General features: G+C 43.3%; 1 protein-coding gene across 2 annotated transcripts in view; it reads left to right on the top strand.

Annotated features, from left to right (window-relative positions):
- RGL1 (ral guanine nucleotide dissociation stimulator like 1) overlaps window positions 1-22,670 on the top strand; it is an 80,874-nt gene that overhangs the window by 47,229 nt on the left and 10,975 nt on the right. Inside the window, exons 5-11 of one of the 2 annotated variants that reach the window (XM_059821697.1) lie at window positions 8,000-8,184; window positions 11,465-11,589; window positions 12,344-12,559; window positions 16,412-16,515; window positions 17,685-17,769; window positions 20,257-20,346; window positions 22,179-22,265. In XM_059821697.1, the coding sequence (XP_059677680.1) occupies window positions 8,000-8,184; window positions 11,465-11,589; window positions 12,344-12,559; window positions 16,412-16,515; window positions 17,685-17,769; window positions 20,257-20,346; window positions 22,179-22,265 (892 nt within the window). The remainder of the gene's footprint in view (window positions 1-7,999; window positions 8,185-11,464; window positions 11,590-12,343; window positions 12,560-16,411; window positions 16,516-17,684; window positions 17,770-20,256; window positions 20,347-22,178; window positions 22,266-22,670) is intronic. The other variant, XM_059821699.1, reaches the window with a different exon arrangement.

The following is a 22,670-nucleotide window of genomic DNA, read 5'->3' as shown; positions in this document are numbered from 1 at the left end:
CCTCCTCTCCTGCATTAAAATAGCAAATACCGAAACCTTCAATGTAATGCTGCAGCATTTGGAGTTTCTCATAGTGGTGAACGAACACTGTCCCATGGCTTCTTTGCATTTAGACCTTTCCGACAGAAAACTTGACTTTTGTTGTCCCATTGAAGTTAACAGTATTGCTGGAAAACAATGTGTGCGGTTACAGTACTGCAGAAATAAAACTGGTCCTGAAACATTGTACTCCAGGAGAACAGACACCAAAGGAATGTGAGACAAATGGAAGAAAATTGGCTGGAAGTTTCTGATGCCTGGGAAATCCATGGTGGGAAGCAGTTAAGATGCATTTGGGAGAGCAACAATCAGCATTCATTCCAGTAAAGCCAATTAAGTTAAAACAACAGCAGAAACCAATGTGGTTACATGAGAAGTGGAGTCAAACCCAGGGCAGTGTAAGCAATGGAAGAGTGGGAGAGTTATGAAAACAACCAGAACCAAGCAAAAAAGAATAATTAGACGAGCAAAGAAAAATAATGATTGGCATCTCAATTAAAACAAAGAACAAGTAGGAGAGCTATTCCCTTAGTGACTTTACATGTGTCTCAGCAAAAGCCCCCCCCCTGTGCTATTCAACCAGTTCTTCCCAAATCAAAAGAAGAGCAGATCGTTTGCTGGAAGTCATCAGCATGTTATTTATAAACAGACTGGGTGTGAAAAGCTATCCTTACATCAACCTTTGCTTGCAGTGTACATCCATTTTAGCCCTGATTCAAAGCTGAGATTTAACTGCCTGTGTTGTTATTTAACAAGCAAAACTGAGAAAATACAGCTGGCTTAATTTAATCTGTGTGAGCAAGCCTGAAAGCTATTGCACAGACAGGGGAGGAGGGGGAATAGCCCTCTGTAAAGATTATTCCGCTGATGGTCTTAAGTATGCGTTTGGCAAATTACAGATAGTTTTGTGCATGATCCTGTCTAATTTCAGAAGAAATCAGTTATTTAATCTCTTTTTGCAACTGAGGTTTTCCTTATTCTCCTTAATTGTTGAGATTCCCTTCTAGTCATTCTTTAGAAATAATTGTGGTGGGAAAGAAGGCACTGCTTTTGCCTTTTTGGCAAGAAATGATCTTTTTAATTCCTATGCAGACCTCTTCAGGACCAGCGTTACAGCTGTCTTCCCGGTTGAGAAAAGACTACGCAGAATTTCCGGGTAACCTATTGAACCTATTGAACCATTTGCGGCTATGTGACATGAAGGCCTCATTATCCACCTCCTCTGTGCCCTGCTAGCTCACCTTAGCAGAGACGTTAGACGTGGAGCCGCCGCAGTCTCATCACGTTTTGTGGTAGCTCGGGGTCAAATGCGAGTGGATGAGCAGTTCTGTGTTGCCAGTTTGTAAAGGACAGAATCAGATGCGCTTCTTCCACGTAACAGTAGATAGACATGATAGATAATTTTGGAGGCTGAAACCTTCAGCGATGAGCTTCAAGAAAAGCTGGTATGGAAATGAGAAGACTTTGTGATAGGTGTGAGACTTGAAAGCATTGCTGACGAGAGTCCAGAGTCTGAGGTTGGCAGGACAGGAGTTAAACGTTAAGAAGTTTTTTCTTATAGGCAGGAAAGGAAAAATTTATAGCTCATAATCAATCCGTGAAAAATGTAGTCTGTGATGTTTCTTTCCTGTCTGAGATCTTGGAAGGCTCCTGTTCCTATCTGTCTCTGGGTCTATCGAGCACAGGGAGTTTCTTCTCAAGGGCAGCAAATGTAAAGCTACTGCAAGATATGGGCAATTCTCCAGCCCGTTTTCAGAACGCTTCCCTCCCTGACACACCAATTAAACAGTCAGGCGATAGCAGGTCAGTAGGGCACAGTGTACCTTTTTTCTCTTTCCTATTTCCCTTCTTGCCTGAAATGATTTTGCTGGCAAAAATCAGTGTCTGTAACGGCTGTGAACTCTTCACCCTGCTCTGGGAGACTGGGTCTGTCTTAAAATCTGTTTATTCTTCAGCTTATGAAAGCGGCCATCAACCAAGCCTCTGGAAACTGAGCTTAGTATAAGGAGTGTGTGAACAATATTAGTACAGGAACTTATCCTGTGGAGAGCCTCCTTCTTCCAAATCATTGCTGAACTGGCAAATGCTCGTTAGAAAAGAAAACCCAACCTAGGTGGTGGTGGTAGAGTCAGTAGGGATGATGGTGAGTTTGTGATGTGGGTGGGGAAAGGGGGTACGGAGCATGAGAAAACGCACTATCGGGGCATGGAGCGAGGTACAGCGTTCCCCTGCCTGGGGTGGAAAAGCAATAAAAATATGGTAGACATAGGACCGTGACTGTATGCGTTGCTGTGATGCAGCGTTCTGGGTATGTGCGGGGCTACAGGAGATGATAGATGTGAGGAGACGGGAGGGTGGAGTGAGGGCTTAGGAGCATCGCTGTAGGCGTCTGTCTGTTGTGGCCTTTCTCGGCCTTGGGATGTGGGCTGATGCTGTTGGCTTCACCGCGGTGGTGGTGGAGCACTGGCTGTCGTGTGACACCTCTTCTGACTGAGGAAAGTGGTCCTGAAGCTCCAGATAGAAGGTTTGGCCACCGCTGGCCTAAACCGTGAAGGCTTTCCTTGTTGCATGTACGGTTGGAAGCTTGTCTGAGCAGAGTTGTGAAAATTCAGTCCAAAACTTGTTTTCAAACGTGAAGAGAGTCTTCTGAGCTGCACGATCTGCGTTTCATGGTTTGCAGTGAAACCTGAAATCCAGAATGCGTTTGTGTCTTAATTTTTGGTTGTAAATACTTTCTGTAGCTCTAAAATTGTAATTCCAGAGTTTCTCCTGTCAGCAAGCCTAACCAAACAGTATTACTGACAGCTTTCCAAATACTCACGCTAATGAAAAGTTCGAAGCTGCCACAATATCAGAAGGAAACAGAAGAAACAACAGACTAAAGTGAATAGGACTTGTAAAACGACATCTGTGCGGGATTAAAAGTTAATTGAGCTTTGAGGAAAAAAACCCAATATGGTTAAAATGAGACGAGGAGAGTGGGAGAAGCTATCTTTACTCTTTCTTAACTATTGGTTTATTCTGAGTGCCTCTGAGCAGCTGAGTTAACCAGATATCGCTGTGGTTTCCCTACTTGCAGAACAAACGGGCCAGTATTTGTCTGTGGCTCTGACATGAGAGCTTTCTGGGTTGGCTTTTGGGTTCTTCGTTGTCTACATGTGAAATCTGTGTTCAAATATGAACTCTTCTCATGATCTCATCAATCGAGGAGAGAGCGGTCCTCCTGGCAGGCTTGTCCCTTTCCATTTTGCAGTTATTAACATGATAGACCCAGAGCCACTACATCCGTGGTTTTGAGGATTTGAACTTTAAAGTGCCTCATGGTCATGAGTACAGAGCACGGATGCTCTTTGAGCTGGCGCATTGGTGTCTCCTAACTGGATACTCATGGTTAGAGGATTTTACTGGGAGCATGGCCCTTCTCTTCAATGAAGTTGGGAGTATGGGACACTGTTATTGCATGAGGGTCTTGTGAAACAGGGTTATTGGAACAGGTATCAGGGAAGGCTCCCGTAGATGTGAAAAATAGGGTTGTTGGAGGGCTAAGCGCTCACAGCTAGCTACACCGCACAGCCCTAAGCGTTTGCAGAACCGAACAGGACCTGCTGCAAACCCGGGCTGTTGTCACTTGGTCGTCTCAACTGTTTTTCTGATGGCAGTGCAGCTCATGAGATCTGCTCCCCTACAAAACCGTGTTTCTTCTCTCCTAAACATCTTCCCCTGTTTTCCGTGACAGCAATACCTGTAAGTCACCTCTCGCGCCTGCCGCAGCACTTACGACTACTGGCTGGAAGAGATTTGAAATACAGGGGTGGTTTCAGGGTCACCGAGGAAATCTTCAGGACTTCTTTTTCTCAGGAAGTTTAGATGTTTATTGTGCCTTTTATTCTGGAACAAGGGTCTTTTTCCCTCTCACGTTATGTCCTACTCTGAACACCACAGGTGAGCATGAGACAGTGGCCATGGCCGGTGTGTCGTGTTAAGTGACTGCACCCAAAAGTCCTTTTCCCTAATCTCTCTGTCAGCTCAGGTAAACAGAATTCTCTTTAAAAAGCATTTCGATATGCTGCCTGTGTCTTCCCAGCCTGTAATATGTGCTGTGGCCAGTGCTAACTGGTGCACCAAAATACACGTGCTGATTTACTGGCCCATTGCTAGGAAGAACCAAAGATCTAGCAGTCTTTCCTGCAGCAGATAAAATAAGTGGATCGTTATTCTTTATCCAGGCTTGAATTTTCTTAAAACTTGAATAAATGTAGTTATTTTCCCAGACTTCTTCCAGTTTTTTCCACGCTTAGTTGAAATCTGTCAACAACATTGTAGGTTATTTCTGGAAAACTATAGCATAAATTCTGAGTCTTATTTTCATACCAAATCAGGTTGAAATGATGAAGAATCCCTGCAAAGAGGGGATTTAAAGAAATTCCCATAAGCATACATTTGTGCAATATCTAAGTACCAACCTAATGTGTGGGTGTGGATTAAAACCTACATAAAGCAGGAAGAGTAGATAAACAGATCACTTCCCTCTGTTTCAGGCAGGGCGGAAACTGTGTTGATTCATCAGCTCTGGTTTCCCCTCACCCCCCTCAGTCTGTAGAAGGATTGTCCATGGGCACTTCTCTGCAACTCGTGTCTCTTTAGCTGCGTGTGTCTAAGAAGGTCCGGGATAACTTTCCTGAATGAGATCCAATGCTTCTGTAACTCCTTAAGCATCCTTTTCCTATGCTGCCAGCATGATCGAGATACTTTCTTGCACGGTAAAATTTGACATCCCCTCCTCCTCTTTGGGCTAAGGGTGAAATCCAGATTCTGCTGATATATTTTTGTTACGCATCTCATCCTAAGATTAGCAAGACCAATCTGTTTTCTGGGTTCAGCTTTCTTCAAGCTTGATACTTGATAGTGCTGCCCATGCTACACGTGTCACGATTAGGGTTTTATCTTCACAGATGAGGCAATCTCACCAACTGTGTGTGCTCATGGGGGTTACGTTCAGGCTGAGACTGCTTTTTTCACGGAACCCAAGGTTTCACGAAGGGCCAGTCTTTTTACTAAGACAACAGATAGTGAATAACATGGTGTGGAGGAACATGCAGCTTCAGTTTGGTCCCCAGACTCGGCGGCAGTGATTGATGAGAGGAAGGGCACCAAAGGAAGCATTTGATTTAGCATTTCCACTGCGAAGCTGCTACCCTGAAGGAGCCACAAATACCTTGTTTCCTCCCTGCTATTTTCCCACAACATCCCAGGGAGCGGTGATGGAGCAAACATTGGAGCCTCATCCAGCCACAGCTTTTCCCACTGGCACAAGAGGGAATTAAGAAATTATGTTCTGCTTTTGATTGTGTGCGTAATGTCTGGTAGTTATTCAAACACGGTCACGGTACAGCTAAGCAAGGATACTTCAACTGATTAAACAAAGCATAAATCCACGGTAATTTGCAAGTCGCAAAAATTTGGAAGTTTGTAGGAGATAACTTCTTGTCATAGGTACTCGGTGAGCCAACTAGGAAAGATGCCCTCCTAGACTTGGTGTTTGTGAATAGAGAAGGACTCATGGGAGAGGTCATGGTAGGTGGCTGTCTTGGCCACAGGGATCATGAAATGGTTGAGTTTAAAATTTTCAGTGTAATGAGAAAAAAAGGACAGCAGAGTTGCTACCCTGGACTTCAGGAGAGCAAGCTTGAAGCTATTCAGGGAGCTCTTTAGCAGAGTACCCTGGGAATCTGCTGTTGAGGGCTTAGGAGTCCACGAGTGTTGGTCAGTCTTTAAGAACCACCTTTTAGAAGCACAGGAGCAGGCGATTCCACTGTGTCGTAAGTCAAGCAAGCGGGGCAGAAGACCAGCTTGGCTGAACAGGGAACTCCTCGTAGAGCTCAAGAGGAAAAAGAATGATCTCTTGAAGCAAGGTCAGGCTTTGCAGGAAGATTACAGAGCTGTGGTTCGTGTATGCAGGGAGAAGACACGAAAGGCCAAAGCTCGATTAGTGTTGTTTCAGATAACAAGGGCTTTTTTAAGTATGTTAATAGCAAGAGGAGGTCTAAAGAAAACATTGGACCAATACCGGTTGAAGATGGTCACCTGACTAATAGGGATGAAGAAAAAGCAGAGGCGTTCAATGCATTTTTTGGCTCTGTCTTTAGTAACACTGATAGACCTTGGGCTGCCCGCTCCCCTGAGTCGGAGGCGGGAGGTGACTTTCCGTTTGCGGACACTGAAATTGTAAGGGACCAGCTGTATCAGCTGAATGTTCACAAGTCCATGGGGCCTGATGGGATTCATCCCAGAGTTCTGAAGGAGCTAGCGGATGTTACGGCAGGACCCCTCTGGATTGTCTACCAAAGGTCTGGGGAGGTCCCCGCTGACTGGAAGCTGGCCAGCGTTATCCCAGTCTCCAAAAAGGGCAAGAGGGAAGACCCAGGGAACTCCAGACCTGTTAGTCTCACCTCAGTCCCTGGGAGAATTAGGGAGAAGGTTGTACTGGGTCCTGTTGAAAGGCATTTAAAGAATAATGCAATCATCAGGCACGGTCAACATGGGTTCGCAAAGGGAAGGTCTTGTTTAACCAAGTTGATGTCCTTCTGTGATAAGGTCACCCACCCAGTGGATGAAGGGAGGGTGGTGGATGTAGTTTCTGTGGATTTTAGTATGGCTTTTGATACTGTCCCTCGCAGCATCCTTCTGGACAAGTTGTCCAGCTGTGGGATGAGCGGGTTCACGGTGCGCGGGGTGAAGAACTGGCTGAGGGGCAGAGCTCGAAGGGTTGCAGTGAACGGGGCTACTGGGAGGTGCTGTCGACTCTCATGAGGGACAAGAGGCTTTGCAGAGGGATGTGGGTAGATTGGCGCATTGGGCTATGATTAGTGGGGTGAAATTTAACAAGTCGAAATGCCGGATTCTGCACCGAGGATGGAGTAACGCTGGGCACAGGCATCACTTGGGAGAGGAGTGGCTGGAGAGCAGCCCTGCGGAAAGGGGTCTGGGGGTGCAAACCGCATCCTGGGGTGCATCAAACACAGCATGGCCGGGCGGTCGAGAGAGGGGATTGTCCCGCTGGATTCAGCGTTGGTGCGGCCTCACCTCGAGTAGTGTGTGAGGTTCTGGGCCCACCATTTAAGAAGGATGTGAAGGTCCTTGAATGGGTCCAGAGGAGGGCAACAAGGCTGGTGGCAGGGCTGGGAGGAATGTCCTCTGAGGAGCAGCTGAGGACTTTGGGCTTGTCTAGTTTGGAGGAAAGGAGGCTGAGGGGCGACCTCATTGCTCTCTACAGCTTCCTGAGGAGGGGACGTGGAGAGGGAGCTGCTGAGCTCTTCTCCCTGGGATCCAGGGACAGGACGCGTGGGAATGGTTCAAAGCTGCACCAGGGGAGGTTTAGACTGGACATTAGGAAGCATTTCTTTACCGAGAGGGTGGTGAAACACTGGAACAGGCTTCCCAGAGAGGTGGTCGATGCCCCATGCCTGTCAGTGTTTAAGGGGCATTTGGACAATGCCCTTAACAACACACTTTAACTTTTGGTCAGCCCTGAAGTGGTCAGGCAGTTGGACTAGGTGATCGTTGTGGGTCCCTTCCAACTGAAATAGTCTATTCTCTTCTATTATCTTAATTGCTTTATCATTATTTGATATGCTGAATTTAATAGAAGGGTCTCAATGTAGCTTAAATGGATTTGATTCTGTAGTAGTTTGCATTTTGGGGCTATAACTGGATCTACTGGTAGGAGTGCAAATCAGGAGCAACTTCACTGAAGTCCCTGACAAAGCCTGAATGATATCTTAATAAGATTCCATGCGTGAAAAGAACAAATTAAATCCCTTGCTCAAAAAAGTCTTCATACTGCCTTCGCATGGGGTATGAATGTCTCACTGTTTTTATTGTTATATTAGATACAGGCACATACGATTGCATCAATACACACTGTATACAACCCGTGTGTTCTCTGTGTATTTGCTCTTAGGGCGATAGCATCAATCTTACGAGCCTGGCTCGATCAGTGCTCTGAGGATTTCAGCGAGCCACCCAGCTACCCGTGTTTGATGAAGTTGCTGGATTACCTGAAGAGGAATATGCCTGGCTCTGAGCCGGAGAGGAGGGCGCAGAACCTCTTGGAGCAGTTCCAGAACCAAGAAGCGGAAAACAACAGTAAGTTACCTTTCCCTTCTGTCTTTCTGTTCTCCCAGACTGTATGGTACCACAGGGATTTATATGGAGTACATTTCATCAACTCTCATGCTCATTGCCCATATTGTGAGGCTCACCAATGACTTCTTTTTTGTCTCTTCTTTTCTTTAAAAAAAAAAAAAATCTCTGTATGAGGCTGCAGGTTCTGTGCGGGATGAAATAGTCGTACAGTGTAGGTGCCTGTTGGGAAATCCAGCACTTCTCTAATATTTAGCCGAAGCTTTGAGATTGCTGCAGCAACTAAGGGGTTAATTATCAGCACACTGCCCATTGAATTAAAACACACAACTGCTTTTTAGCTGGTCTTCTCATTTCAATGCACACACCCCTGCCCCCCCAAGAAAAGCCCAAACCAACAAAAAGCAAAATACAGAGCTGCGACAAAATACAGCTTGCGTCGCACGCCTTGTTGTCATGAAGCTTTTCTTCCTAGTTACCACCATGTCAAAGGAAGTGTCTGTGGCTGTTTTTTCCTATTTGAGTGGCCGGCTGCTGGTATCCAAGGACAGAGGAAAAACTTACGTTATTGGGGTTCACAATCTACTGAAACAATAGTGAACTGTAGTAACACAAATACGCTGTGTGCAGCGTCAAGCCTGACACATACCCTTATCCTGGTCGGAAAGCTTCCTGTGGCATAAGCTGAAAAGTCACAGGAGCTCACGTAGTGTGTGAATGAGAACTAGAATCAACTTCCAGCTTTGGCAGAGGGGCAAGAGGGAATAATTCATGTAATAAAGGATAAAGGAAATGACAGAAAAGAAACATTTCATCCCATAAAAATCATGTCTGCCGGATGTTCCAGAAATACCATGTCAATGCATAATACTGTGAAATGCCAAATTAACTCGGCCGTTAACACATACGTAAAAAGGAGTACCGCACAGAGCCCAGGCGTTTTCCTTGTTGAACGCAGGTAAGTGAACAGGATTGCTAATATGTGCCTATTGATGTCCTTTCCTGGGTTTGGTTCCCACAGGGTCAAACAAAGAAAGCTCACAAGAGCTATATTTGGGTTCATCTGTGTTCAAAGTGAGCAGAAGTTCCCAGTAGCCCTGCTTCTGCATTTGTTTCCTCAAGTAACAATTGAAAAGGTTCGTTTCTGAGTTATGGATAGGTCAATTTGAATGATAACATTTTCCAAATTGTGCCAGAATAGAGGCTGTTCATTAGGATAAAATAAGAGGAGAACACAATCATGGTCTGCAGAGAAGAGTTTTAGAATTGTCGCTTACTTTATCAGAGCTCCAGCTTTGTTCATTTCAGAGATTTCTTTCAAAACTCTTAATGTGTTGTCTGCCATCAAGACTTGCTGATAGTTATTGTTCTAAAGCATTCGTACTGTGCTATGAAATTACAGATTGGGGTCCTAATCCTACGGTTTGGTTTGTGTAACCAGACCTCCATTCGGTGCTGCCATCAGCCGTGCCGGTAGATTAGATTGCAGTACCAGATCATAGATAAAAGCTGTTCCCGGCCTCGGTACTTGCAGCTTGAGCAATACAAAGCAAGGTGAATCAGAGACTGCAAATTCAGAAGGGGCTCGTGGTTGCTCCCGGTGAAGTCAAGAGGGTAGTTGGGCTTTGAGAGGGCTAAATGGATCCGAGCGATTTGAAGATGATGAGTACAAGAGGATTGCAGCTTCTTGGGGAGTAGGGAGAAGCCTGGTTATACGTTTACAAAGGTGAGGCAGAAAGGAGAAAGAGGCATGAAAAAAGACAAGCAGAATCTTGCATTGCGCTCCAGGACCTGCTTTTTAAGGGCGCTGTGAGGTTTTGAGTAGGGTTGCAACTCAGTAATGAGGATTTTCAGTTGACTTTCAAGGGCTGAAAGGAAAATGAGGAGTTACATAGCCAAAAAAAGAGAGAAAAAAGTGTGACTCTTGTAACAGTTCAATAGAAGTCCATGTAATTATGAGCATTGTTACAAAACAGCCACAGAAAAATAATGCTGGAACAGAGGTCTCCATTTATCGCATTTAGCGCTGTCAATAAATTGTGCAATTGGAATGTACAGATGGAAATCTGGATACTGCCTGTAGTTATAATTTGTTACATCAAAACTGTAGCAGTTTACATTGATGATTAGGTTTTGCTAATCAAAGAAGAAAGGAGAAACGAAGTATTTCGAAAAACAGTGATGAAGTATCACTTTATCTTCTTTTGTTGCTTTAATGCCTGTTCTGCTTTAATTGGATATGAAGTATTGCGTAACATACTCTGAAATGCGCTGCTTGTTTTCGTTAACGAAATCTCACTACGAGTAAACTCAGTACTTTTGTTGTTAGTCTTCAACAAGTCTTTTTTTCTCCCTTCTTTTGGAGTTACTGTTGCCTTAAAGTAAAAGGGATTAGGAAGAGGATTTATTTTCAGGGATTTTCTGTTTGACTTCCTCCTCTACCATGGGAAACAAGGGCATATTTCTTTGTCTTTTAATGTGGCTTTGTTCCCAAACTGTGGGAGCCAAAAGGTGACATGGGTCCATCTGTGAAATCCTTTCCCTTCTGCACTGGATCGGGTCCCTCGATGAGGACGGCTCTCCTCTCTCACCTCTTCACAGTTGCCCAGTGCAAATTTAGAAGATGCATTCAGGTGAATGCTGTAGGTGCTCACTGTATTCCCTTTTCTGGGAAAAATACCCCGAGAGCAAAGGTTGAGGGATGCTGGAATAAACTCTCTTCAATATAGTCCATGTAGTCCTGTGAAGGCACCAATAGTGGCAAGAAAATCTGATACCTCCTTTTATTTCCACACATAGGAGATAAAATCTGGATATGAGAGCATTCCTAATGCAATATTTTGGGGATATAATTGCAGTCTTGTCCCTTTGCAGTTTGATTTTTTTTTTTTTTTTTTTTTTAAAATTATGAAGTGCATAAATACTGAAAAGTAGATTAATGACATTCTGCAGTGTTAATAAGGAATTTTTTTTTGGGGGGGAGGTTTGCTTTCAGAAGAATCGTTGTTGAGTGTGTTAAGCCAATTCTCAGCTAAGAGACCCTGAACAGCTCAGTTCTCTCTAACTCTACTTCTTTTTCTTCCACCTTTTCTTTGCCAACTTACTCTTCTGGTCATCATCTTTCTCACTAAAATATGCAGCACAGTGGAGCCATTACATCAGGCAGGACCCTTTGGGCGTTCTGCTATAACGTATACAGTGATGTTTTAAAATAAACAAACATCTGCTTTGATTCACTGTTTGCTGTATAAATTTACGAAGTCGTGTTTTCCACCCCTGACAGATGGGTTCCATGGCGCTTCCTCCTGTAACCTAGATAACGAAGAGGGACTGGGGATGAGCAGTCCAGAAGAATTCTCTTTTTTCCAAGAAGACCTTGTGGCAGAACAGCTGACATACATGGATGCAGTATGTAGACTATATGTAGTACTTGAAATGCTAGGGGAAATAGTGCTGGGCTTCTAAGTTATTTTTTTTGAAGTTATATTGATATAAGTATAGCGTTCCAGAACAGGTCTGTTGTTGGGACACGGAACACAGCTCTGGTTATCCAAACTTGCTTCGTTCGTTGGGCTTTTTCCTTTAGTCATTCTGAAGATTTGTTTTTTGTTTTTTTTTTTTTTTTAAAAAAGTGTACTGTGTAGTCTTTTTTGTAGAGTTTAGTATTTGACATCTGAGAAGCAGCACATTTTGACTATATTGCTAGCTGGCCTAAAGATGTATAGGTACTCTTAACTGTAGTGCTCTGATTTGGTTTGTCTGTATCAATCTCCTTCAAAATATCACTATGATTACCATTATATTGATGTCAATTTTTTTGTATTATATATAATATCTTTCTATTATACTATATTATAGTACATTGTAGTTTAGTACATTATAGTACAGTATATTATATTAATATTATATTTAGAAAAAAACCCCTTGGTTATGCAACTGATACAAAAGGTTTCTCTTATTTTCCCAGCACTGTTTAGCTGACAGTTCTTTTAGGGCATCAGGCCTATAAAGCGTATATTTGAAACTAAGAGAAAATGAATATTTACCTTTTAATACCATATTAGTTTTAGATCCCATTTGTGCTGTAAACATACATTTCTTCTTGTGGACAATAGAGATCTAGGAGAATTCTGCTGGCTTAGACACCTCTGTTTCACTCTAGAAACTCTTCAAGAAAGTTGTGCCCTACCACTGTTTGGGATGCATCTGGTCTCAAAGGGATAAGGAAGAAAACAAGCACCTGGCACCTACCATCAGAGCCACCATCTCTCAGTTCAATGCAGTTACCAACTGTGTTGTCAGCACTATCCTGAAGAGCAAAAACCTGAAAGCACAGCAAAGAGCCAAGATTATTGAGAAGTGGATTCATATTGCACATGTAAAGCATTTATTCTAGACTTCAATGTTCCTTGGGCGGGTGCCTTGGAGTGAGGGAGTTGGGAGGGGAGAAGGGGGTTGTATGGGTTGGTCCCAGGCCAGTGAACATCTTAGCTCCAATTCTTTTTATTTTTGACTGACTGCCTTTGTAATAGCAGATGAAGTATTGCCCTTCCTCTCCTTAGTTCCTTCCCCACCATGGAAATGGGGTTGATGCTTGTCTCTTCACAGGGTTGGGAGTGCTAATTAATAGGTGAGGCAGATACTGGGTCTTGCAGATGGGGAGTGCCGTATACTTGATAATACGACATTTATGGTAAGGATAGGTATAAATTCAACCAGTTCACTTCCCTAGGAAGAAAATATTGCTCATATCGGTGAAAGAAGTGAAGTGATGGTTGATATCGTCCAAAGGTTAGACTTGTTTTCAGAGGAAAGTTTAACAAGAATGGAATAGGACTGGCAGTGGTGCAGGCAGCGGGGACTGGCAGAATGTTTTGTGCTTACCTGCCTTTGGCCACTCATGTTGAGTCAATGAGCATCATGCTCCCTCCCCTGCATCTATGAACACCGTGGGGATTGAAATCAAATATGGTGGAAGGCAGCGCAACTGTTCGTGTTTTCACGCATTTATATATATGTGTGTGTGTGTATATGAAAGTAAATACAAAGTTTTAAGTAAGTACAGACAACGCTAACTTACTTCTAGGAAGCAGTAGCCTCTTTAACATGGAAAAAATGATATTATTGTTTTGTACTCTCTTGCTTTGAAAACTTCTTGAGGCTGAGAGGTCATTTGCCTACTGAGTTATTCATGGTTTATATCGGGTATACAAACCAGCTGGGTTTGGAGGGGGTGAGAGGTGCAAGCAGTGACCAGAAAAAATAAGTAGAGTTACAATGGTACAATGTCTCCTCGTCATCTTCCCTTTCTGCTTCATCATTGTCTCGTGTGTTTCTCTAACACGTTTTTACTCTTTGCTTCAATTCCTTTGTCTTGTAGCAGATTGTGTGTTTCTTAATCTTTGCGCGAAAGGGTTTTGCATGACACCTTTACGTAACTCTAGTTTGCTAATTTCTTAGATTTTTATCTTTAATATTTTACTGTAACCTTTTTAACTCCCCTCAGAGCACTGGACAGCTGGCTGTAAACTAAATCTCTCTTTTAAAGAGAATGTTTAAAGCACTCTTATACGGATGTGTGTTGATTTTTGTTTTAAGAATCCCATGGATTCTTTCCGAGCTATACAAAATAAGCAATCATAAAAAAACTCAAGCCAAACAGAGGCTTTCCAACCTTGACAATGCACTTCTGTGCTTCCAGAGGCAGTATTGTTAGTCCTGGCGTCTAAGCTCTGGCAACGGCATGGTTCAGGAAACTGCTGTGGGGAAGTAGTCTTGCACCTCTCTTGGCATTTACGTCGCCTCGTTTTTGTTATCATCTGATGGCTGCTTCATAGCCCGCGTGAATGGGTTAGGAAGTTTGATGCCTATTTTCCGTGTGCAGATCTTGAAGTTGCAGAGGGTACCAGCTAAAGGGGGCCCTTACGGGGCAGACTGGTCCGCAGTCTGGGCGAGAAAGTACGAAGCAGCTTCCTTCTCGTCGTGGGTCAGCAGGGAGGCCCGGGGAAGGCGGGACAGGCACCGCGCTGCTCATACTTGTTCTGTGGATGTTGATTCAGTGCTTCTCCCTTTACTTAATTCCTACACATAATTAAATACTCCAGTCTTAGCTAAGCGCATGAAAAATGCATGTGCACGCTCTACAAAATAATTGCACATGTAGAACAGCTAGTTGCATATATACTTAACTGGCCCACTTCTGAAGAAAGTTGCTTGCTTTGTGCATGCAAATGAGTGTTTTGAATAGTCAGATCCCTGAATTAGAAAATAATTCACTCATTAAAGTGCAGTTATTCACTGACAGCTAACTCTAACTTAGCAGCATGGAGTTCCACGTTTGTTATCTGTTCGTGACTTTTGGATCCAGTTTCTTGGTTTACAAGATAAACTGAATACTTTTTCTAACTGCCAGCCCTCTCTGCTCCACCTAGATCTAAGGTTCCTGAGCAGGAGCAGCCAATTTCACTCACATGATATTTTCTTTAAAAACAAAAAGTCAAAATGAAATCATTAATATCCTGTTATGCTTAATTTTTTTAAATCAAAGTTGCTTCTGCACAGGATTCTTTCTGGTTTTCCCCTTGTGAAGGACACAGCATGGAACAAAGTTATTCAAAGCAGTCTTAAAAATTCTTCTTATATACAGATGAAAGCTTGCTAAAGTTGAGTCTGCAGTCAATTAAATCATTGAGAACACAAAATCCAATATTGAATTCCTAATGTGCTTTAAATTATGCAAGGTGCAATTAAGTCAAGATGGTTCCAAATTGGATCTTCCAGTCCAAACTCCTATTGTATTTGGAAAAAAAAAGAAATGCTAAGAATTTGTGGCTCTAAATCTATGTTCTCCCCAGCCTGAATTTCAAGTTGAACATAAAGAAAGAAGGATCTCCTTCTCAAATGTGTCAGTCTCTGAAGAAGAGCTGTTATGTGGCTTCTTTGGCCCCAAATCATGCAAAAATAGCTTTCATGTCTTGTGTGTCCTACCACATGATCGTGAACTTGGTCTTATCTAGCTTAACTGCCAACCTGCCTCAAGTGCTGTCTGCCCAGTCAAGTCTTCTTAAGCCACGCTTTGTTAAATGTAGCCTCCTAAGTTGCACAGAGTTTTGGTTTTTCTTTTTTCGGTAAATAAAAGGGACTAAATATGCTTCCCTCAGTTGTTCAGTCAATTTTAGTATACTCTGTTCATGAGTTGCATTAAGGTCTGACTTTTGGTTATGCTAAGGTTGCTTTACATTTGTTCAGTCCTACAAAGGAAATAAATTATGTCTATTTTCACCGTAAGGATCCTTTACATAATCAGCATTATTAGTGTAATAATCAGCCCCATAAGCATTTGCAGAAGCGGAATTGTAGTTTTGAATACGTTCTCATCTACGTGCAACAGTCAAATTGGCATGTGTTTTGTCCGCTTACTTTGCGTGTACAGACACCTCTTTGTGAGAGCTTGTGTTTGCAAGAGTTTCTTGAGCCTGGGGTGCCCGTGCTCTAGTTCTTCGTGAGCCACCAGCAGATTTACAGGAGTTCCTTGAAGAGTCACAGGCCAAGCTTCCCCCCCTCTCCTTGCTTCCATCTGCTTTACCAGGAATCTGGGCTATTTTTTTGAGAATTAAGTTTTTCAGGAGCCTTTTCCATCAAAGCTTTTGCCACAGAGAAGCTGCATAAGAAATACCTACGAATCGGTCTCTCTGTTAAGATTTGATCCCAACTCTGGAAAAGCTGGGAAGGTTTTTCTCTTTAACAGTGTGCACATACTTGAATAACAGGTTATTCCTTTGCATGTCTTTATTTTTAATTGACACTTAGATGACTGAGGGTTTACATTTTAGATACCACATACAAAGAGGCAAAGCCTGGTTTTTCCCCTAAAGGGTAAAAGGGATTGGTAACTATAAAGAGCTTTTTAAGAAGTGTAACGTTCGTGCTTTTTAGCTTGGCTTCGTGGACTCAGTTCCACTTTTATTTTTACTAGAACTGGAAGCTGTAACACTGCAACATCACCACAAATACATGAAAGTGAGGAAAACAAGATATAAGTGCCAAAGCCCATAAAATGTTTGGTGGCTGGAGGGGGGGGAATGATATTTTTGATGCTCAATATTTGTACAGCTGCCTGCCTAGCAGTGAGAATGTGTAGCAAGCATGACACAGGTCAAAGAGAAGAGCACTAACGTATTCGTAATGCTGACATCTAATGCTCCTGTATTTTTAACCGCTCCTTTCACAGGAATGTAGGATCCTGAAGAATTTTTCCTCCTTGAGGGCCATCATTTCGGCACTGCAGTCCAACCCCATCTATCGGCTAAAGAAGACCTGGGCATGTGTTTCAAAGTAAGCTTCCCCCTCCACTCCTGTCGCTAGCCCCAAACAAAGGCAAAGAGCTCAGTGCTCTTTCTTTTCATCTTGTTCTTCTCAGTCTTCCTATTCTGCTCCTTTGTGGACATCTGTTCTCTTAGAAGAACCTCTCATTCCTGTGAGGCTCAGACCCCTTTTTATGGTCTGACTGCTGTGAGCTCCGCTTTTGTATTGAGGGGACAACCTACCCTCAAGGACACTGGGTCTCTTCTGTCCTTTATAGCATACTGGATCTTCCATAACCTACTTGGAAAAACTGTGGGGCTAGCTACTTGCCCATCTCATGCACACCAGTCTGGGAAGGGCAGCAAAAGGGCACCATGATACTTGCCTGTTGTCTTCTCTCCCGTGAAGTTGGAGGAGGTCCAGGTTGCTACAAACCCTCACTAATCCTCTCCTGGTCCTGACATTTCCTCTAAAATATATCCTCAAACTACAAAATCCAAATCTGTATTGAAGAAAATATTTCTTCTTTTTGTGCAACTGGCATGTTTACTGCATGCCAAACAGACACCAGAAATCTCTGCATTAGGAAAGATGGTGTTCTGCTCCTTCAGTTTGGGAAGAACAGATTTCTTTCCTTTGCCTTTGGTAAGCAAAGAAAAATGTCACCCTGCCACAGAATATACCTCTGCATTTCCCCTAGAGAGAGGTGGGTCTTTCCTTCTGCTGCCCCGCGTTCCTGTTCCTGATCAAAATATTGCCATCTTGTGCTTACAGCGCTGGGCAATAGAAAGGGACTGGTGCACTTGAATGCTTCTAACTTTCCAGAGTGCATGGAACAGGGCAAAAATGAAGTACTTGGGATACATCGCTGCTGTTTTTCTGTTCCTTTGTATCCATTTACCTACTTATTTGCAACAGTCTCACACCCTGCAGTGTGATTGAAAACCCTGCTCGGGGTCTGCATACCTACGGCGTTGCTTTGTGATGCTGTCAAATAAGGCCTGACTGTACTGGGAGCACCAGAAGATCCCAGGAAGGTTCCTAGTAGTGTGCAGCATCTCACTGGATGCATTTTGGTGGTGTTCTCCCTTATGTGCCCCACTGTCAATGATTCAGGAGGAAAAAAAATCAGTATAGTAGTCTGATCTGATTTAGAGTGCTTACTAATAACCTAAATGATTTAATCTTTTCCTGTACAGGGATGTAATGCTGATGTTCGAAGAGCTGTCTGATATCTTCTCGGACCATGACAATTATTTGACAAGTAGGGAGCTGCTAATGAAGGTGAGAATTAGCTTGAGTTGGAAGGCTTGTGATCTCAATCAAAGCTGAGCTTAGCCTGTTTTCTAATCAGCTGCTAAAGCTCATCTCTCCCTGAACTACTGTATGCGGCATTTCAGGGAAGATAGGTCTGTAAACCCTGTGCTTTTCTGCTGGGACGAGAGGTGATTTCATGGTTCCTGAAAGAACCTACGCTATCATTAGCCTGTTGAGCTTGCACACCCGCACACAGCAGGCTGCAGCAGCACGGGTTCTCTGTGGACTTGCTCACAAGACGGCGGTTCAGGACCCCGTGGAGCCCCTCAAGTTGAACGTCACGCTGCTGTAGTTAGGTAACTGGTAACGCTTCCTCGGGCACGGCGATGTCTAGCTCAAGAATGGCTGCGCGCGCCGTATCGTACCTGTGGTAGCACCGGAGCCACAACCAGAGCGAAGAGGTGCCGCATGGTGCAATTTTACTGAGAGGAGTTACAAATTAGCACTTTGGCTTTATACTGCTCTGTATAGAGAGCTGAACCGCTAGCCTGTGCACCCTCTGAGCAGAGCTGGAAAGGTTCAGGTTTGTCCTGGCGAGTGCAGAGCAGCTCCAAACGAGATTCTCAACTGGGTCGCACCGCTGTAGCGCTTTTGGCTTCACTGGAACAATGCCGCTTAGCTTCAGCTGAGGAATTAAACCAAGATGTTTATCCGACTATCCCGTACCTTTCTTGGAACTAGAAGACAGGGCTGGGAATTTTGAAGGAGCGGGCTTCCTGCTGTGTGTGTGGCCAGATGGACAACAAAGCAGGCTCTGTCTGAAACAGTTTGACTTGTGCGCTCTCCTGGGTGAACCCCAACAAGCTCAGGAGCTTGAAAGGAGTGAGGAAGACTAGGGGGGAAAGGTTATATTCCGTAGAAACTAAGGAATGTTTGTGGCAGTTTTTTCTGTTTACATAAAAAAGTTTCTCAAAACCGGCTAACCAGTTTAGGTTTTGGCAGTTCTAGCCAGTCTATCTGGCATTTGTACCTTACCCCTTTGCCTTGGTATCCGAAACACTGTGTTTTGCTCAGGGATGATGGGTGAGCACATTCAAACCTGTCTATCATCCATTTATCAACATCTGGAACTAAATTTTAAAGCAGGTGAGACAATAAGAAGCGTAGAGGGAAAACGTGTGTTCAGAATAGCCTATTTAACTAAATATTAAAAAGACAAAACAAGAACTCAATCCAAGCCCAGACCTCCTGGCTCCCAACAAATCACTCTCTCCAGCTGCTGTAAGTAGATTTGCAAAACATTTTGAAAGCAGCGAGAGGAGAAAAATTCCACAGACTAGGTAGAACCTCTCTCCTACTTCTCGTCTTGGACCGTTTTGTAATGATTGGAGGATTAATGTCCACTGTATCCTTAAAGTCTTTGTTTTCTTTCGCTATAAATAGTCTCTCTAGTGAAGCCGTGTTTGACCTTGCCTATCCATCCTGCAAATTTAAGTGTAGAGCGGACAAAATGCCGTATGAAACAGGTTGGCCGGCACGGAGAGGGAGCACTGCGTTCTCTCCTCCCCAAACAACGGCTCTGCTGCGAGCTGCAGTTTTAGCTTCTGTGCCTGCCCGCCGGCCGCTCTTAGAGAACAGCGAGTTTATCTTTCAGTGTCTTGAAGACATTGAGAGAAGACTCCTTTTTCATTTGCTCCTGTTCTTCAGCTGAGGAAGGGAATACAGTTTGAGTGATCCGTTCATTTGAGTGATCCATTCATTAACTGCGACTGAGAGAAGTAAATGTTGTAACGAGAGGATCTTTACATGTGCAGGCTGTTGTTTTGGGCCTCTTAAAAAGACATTGATAATGATTCATGCCCTATCTATCCGGCCACTGGAAAAAATAACAGTAACTCCCAGCATCCCGTATGGATCCAGGGAAACAAAGGCTACAGATCTATTGTGAAATAGCTCATCCATTCATAGGAAAGCTTGAACTGTGGAGATGAAAAACTATTACTTCCATTTCCTGCGTGTTTTTGGATTAGTCAATAAGCCACAGAGGGTGGTGGCTGGATCTCCTATGTTGGCGGCATAAGAAAAACAACAAAGCATTACATAAGACAGAGGTGTTTACTCGTAGCAGTCCTGATTAGGGAATTAAATAGAAATTCTGAGGTCAAGGGTGTCAGGATAGAGTTCAGAGAAGCATCTGGACACCTGAGGTATAGCTAAGCTTCTCTGATTTAAACTCTCAGGAGATTTTCAGCAGCGCTTAGCTTTGGCTGAAGTAGAGCTATTTTGCAGAAAAATTCCCTTATGGTCATCTTCTGGGATTTTGCCCCAAATTCCCAATCAGTGTCCGACTCCCAGAAAATTAGCGTGTGTACATATATACACGTGTACCTGCACAGCAAATATTTTTGCTGGCCTAGCTTGCCTGTTTAAATGTATTTGCAATTATTTTACACAAAGAGAGTTGCCAGCTTACCACTCAGCTCCTCCATTAAATGCCTTTTAATTCCCTTACAGGAAGGAACATCCAAATTTGCGAATCTGGACAGCAGTGTGAAAGAAAATCAGAAAAGAACACAGAGACGACTGCAACTTCAAAAAGATATGGTGAGGCTGGGGTCCTTTTCCTACCCTTTTTGAACTAGTGATGTGATTAACCCTAATTGGTGCATTATGTAAGAAGCAAAATCTAGAAAGGTATCGAGTGTGCAGTAGGTAATGCTCTTGAACATGCCCTCTGTCAAGCAAAACAATCGCATCGATGCTATTGATTAGCTGCTACAAAGCAAGTGAACCGAAAGGTTTAGACTGAATATGCAGTCAGAATGTTTGCCCCTGTAAATATCTGCCCAAAGCTGTATTTCCCTTATGCTGTGGATCATAGTAAGCAGGTAACACTGTGTGTGTACATATAGTGTGGATGGATAGAGAGACAACCCCACACATGCATACATCTGTATATGTCAACAATGACGAAGTGGGATTTGTGCTGCGCCCAGCTCAAGCCGTATAGCCTCCGCTGAGCTGCCAAGCTGCAACAGCGATGGTTTTTAGTGCAACCCAGCTGTCCTTTTACTCCAGTAACACCCATCCGTGTAGTGAAGTGCTGGAGGAAATGGATATGCAAAGCATCAGCGTAGCCAGGGCGTTCAGGGATCTGATGCTGGCAACGCTCAAAGATTTCGGGATTCGGTGGGTGTACGCAGGGGCCGCGTTAATGTTCCCTGGTGCCAATCTTTCCCTGTCCTCTGCAAGGGGATAAGCGGGTATATAGGCTTGCCGATCCCGTCCCCACTTGCATTTTCTTGCATTTTCTTCACATCCCAACCAGCTGAGCCAAGGGTTTGGCCTTAGCTTCAAGTCTTCTAGAAATTTGCTAAACCTTTCATAAAAAAAGGTAGTAAATGATTGACAAATATAACCATGTGTTCATCATTTTCAACTGTCTTGTTTCTGTCCTACAAGAAAGAATTCCATTAACTACTCTTGTTACCCTTTAGAGAGAAATACGGGGAAAGCCACATGATTTGCATGTAGTAGAATACGTAATGTAAATATTGGAATTCTTGTGATAAAGAAAATTGCCTCTGGCCAGAGCAGAAATCTCATTTGCTTTTAAACAAGCTCATGAAGCTTCTGACATACCAGCTTGAAAATTGCACAGACTTCTACAGAGATTGCTTTGTAAAATGTGTCCGGTTTCCAGTCTGCTGGTGAAAATGGCTTTTGTCTCGAAGTTGGCAAAGATTTAAAAGAATAGGGGCAAAAGTGCTGAATATGATTTTTTTGTTTGTCTTATTTGTTTGACTGGAAAACATATGGATCCTTTTGGATGGTAGAAACGAACATTTTCTTTACATGTGTAGAAACAGCCTGAACTCTACAGCTGCTAGCAGTCTAGAAAGTTTAAAATTTGAATAATTACTATTAAAATACAGTGAGTGGCTGGGGAAGGTGGTCAGTTCTTGGAGGAAAAAACTGTGACTTGATTTGACTTGACTGTCACGTGGGGTAACAACATCATTAAGTAACAATCCACTGGAATGAGGCAGAAACTGCTTACCCAGGCTTAGCCAGGACCATTCCCCAGCTCCTTCTCTTGTAGCAGGTAACTGAGGGACCCTGTCCCTCGTGCTCAATGCTTCTTCCACAAACAGGGTTTCCTGGTGACCCGCTGTTAGAGATCAGTGTGTGGTGGCAATATTTTAATATAAAACCACTCGGCAATATCTGTGAGAGCATCCCGCCCTCATTAGAAATTGATGTAAGTTCTAGCTTAGATACTGAGGATGATGTAATGAACGAAAACATCATTTATAAGACCGCTGTTTAGTTAAGCAGACTACTTTTATTTCATTTTCTTATACAGGAGTATTCTAGCATTCTAATTATTACCATTTCTCGGTCAATTAATCCAACATTGCTCTGATCATTTGCAGGGAGTAATGCAAGGCACGGTACCTTATCTTGGTACCTTCCTGACTGATCTCATCATGCTTGACACAGCCCTTCAGGACTACGTCGAGGTAATTTGGGGCAATTTTTTGAATCCTAACTATCCTCCCTGCCTTCCTGGCACTGAGCGTGTCTGTTCCTGTATCTTCTACTGGCTTCTTGTGGCATTCTTGAAAATGGAGGAATCTGTTTTCCAAAAAAAAAAAAAAAAAAAGAGGCAATATGCAGTTTTATTAGCAACAAGAATCTTGTGTGAATTTGAGTGCAGTTATCTCAAGGGACAAGCTTAGCATTGTATTTAGTCTTGTTTTCTTAGGTTAGAAAGTGTGAAGAAAGTAGGCTTTCCATTATTCTGTTTTATTTTTTTCTGAAAAAAAAAAATTTTAGGTGTGAAGATTTCTGTGAATAATTGGTAAAATACACAGAATCATGAATTTAGCTCTTCAGATTGATCACTGAAGTGCTTCAGTGTTGAC

This window comes from Gavia stellata, chromosome 10, assembly GCF_030936135.1.
Source record: "Gavia stellata isolate bGavSte3 chromosome 10, bGavSte3.hap2, whole genome shotgun sequence".
In the NCBI taxonomy this organism is placed as follows: Eukaryota; Metazoa; Chordata; class Aves; order Gaviiformes; family Gaviidae; genus Gavia; species Gavia stellata.
The sequence above is the reverse complement of the archived record's forward strand: the minus strand, read 5'-3'. Positions and strand labels throughout refer to the sequence as shown.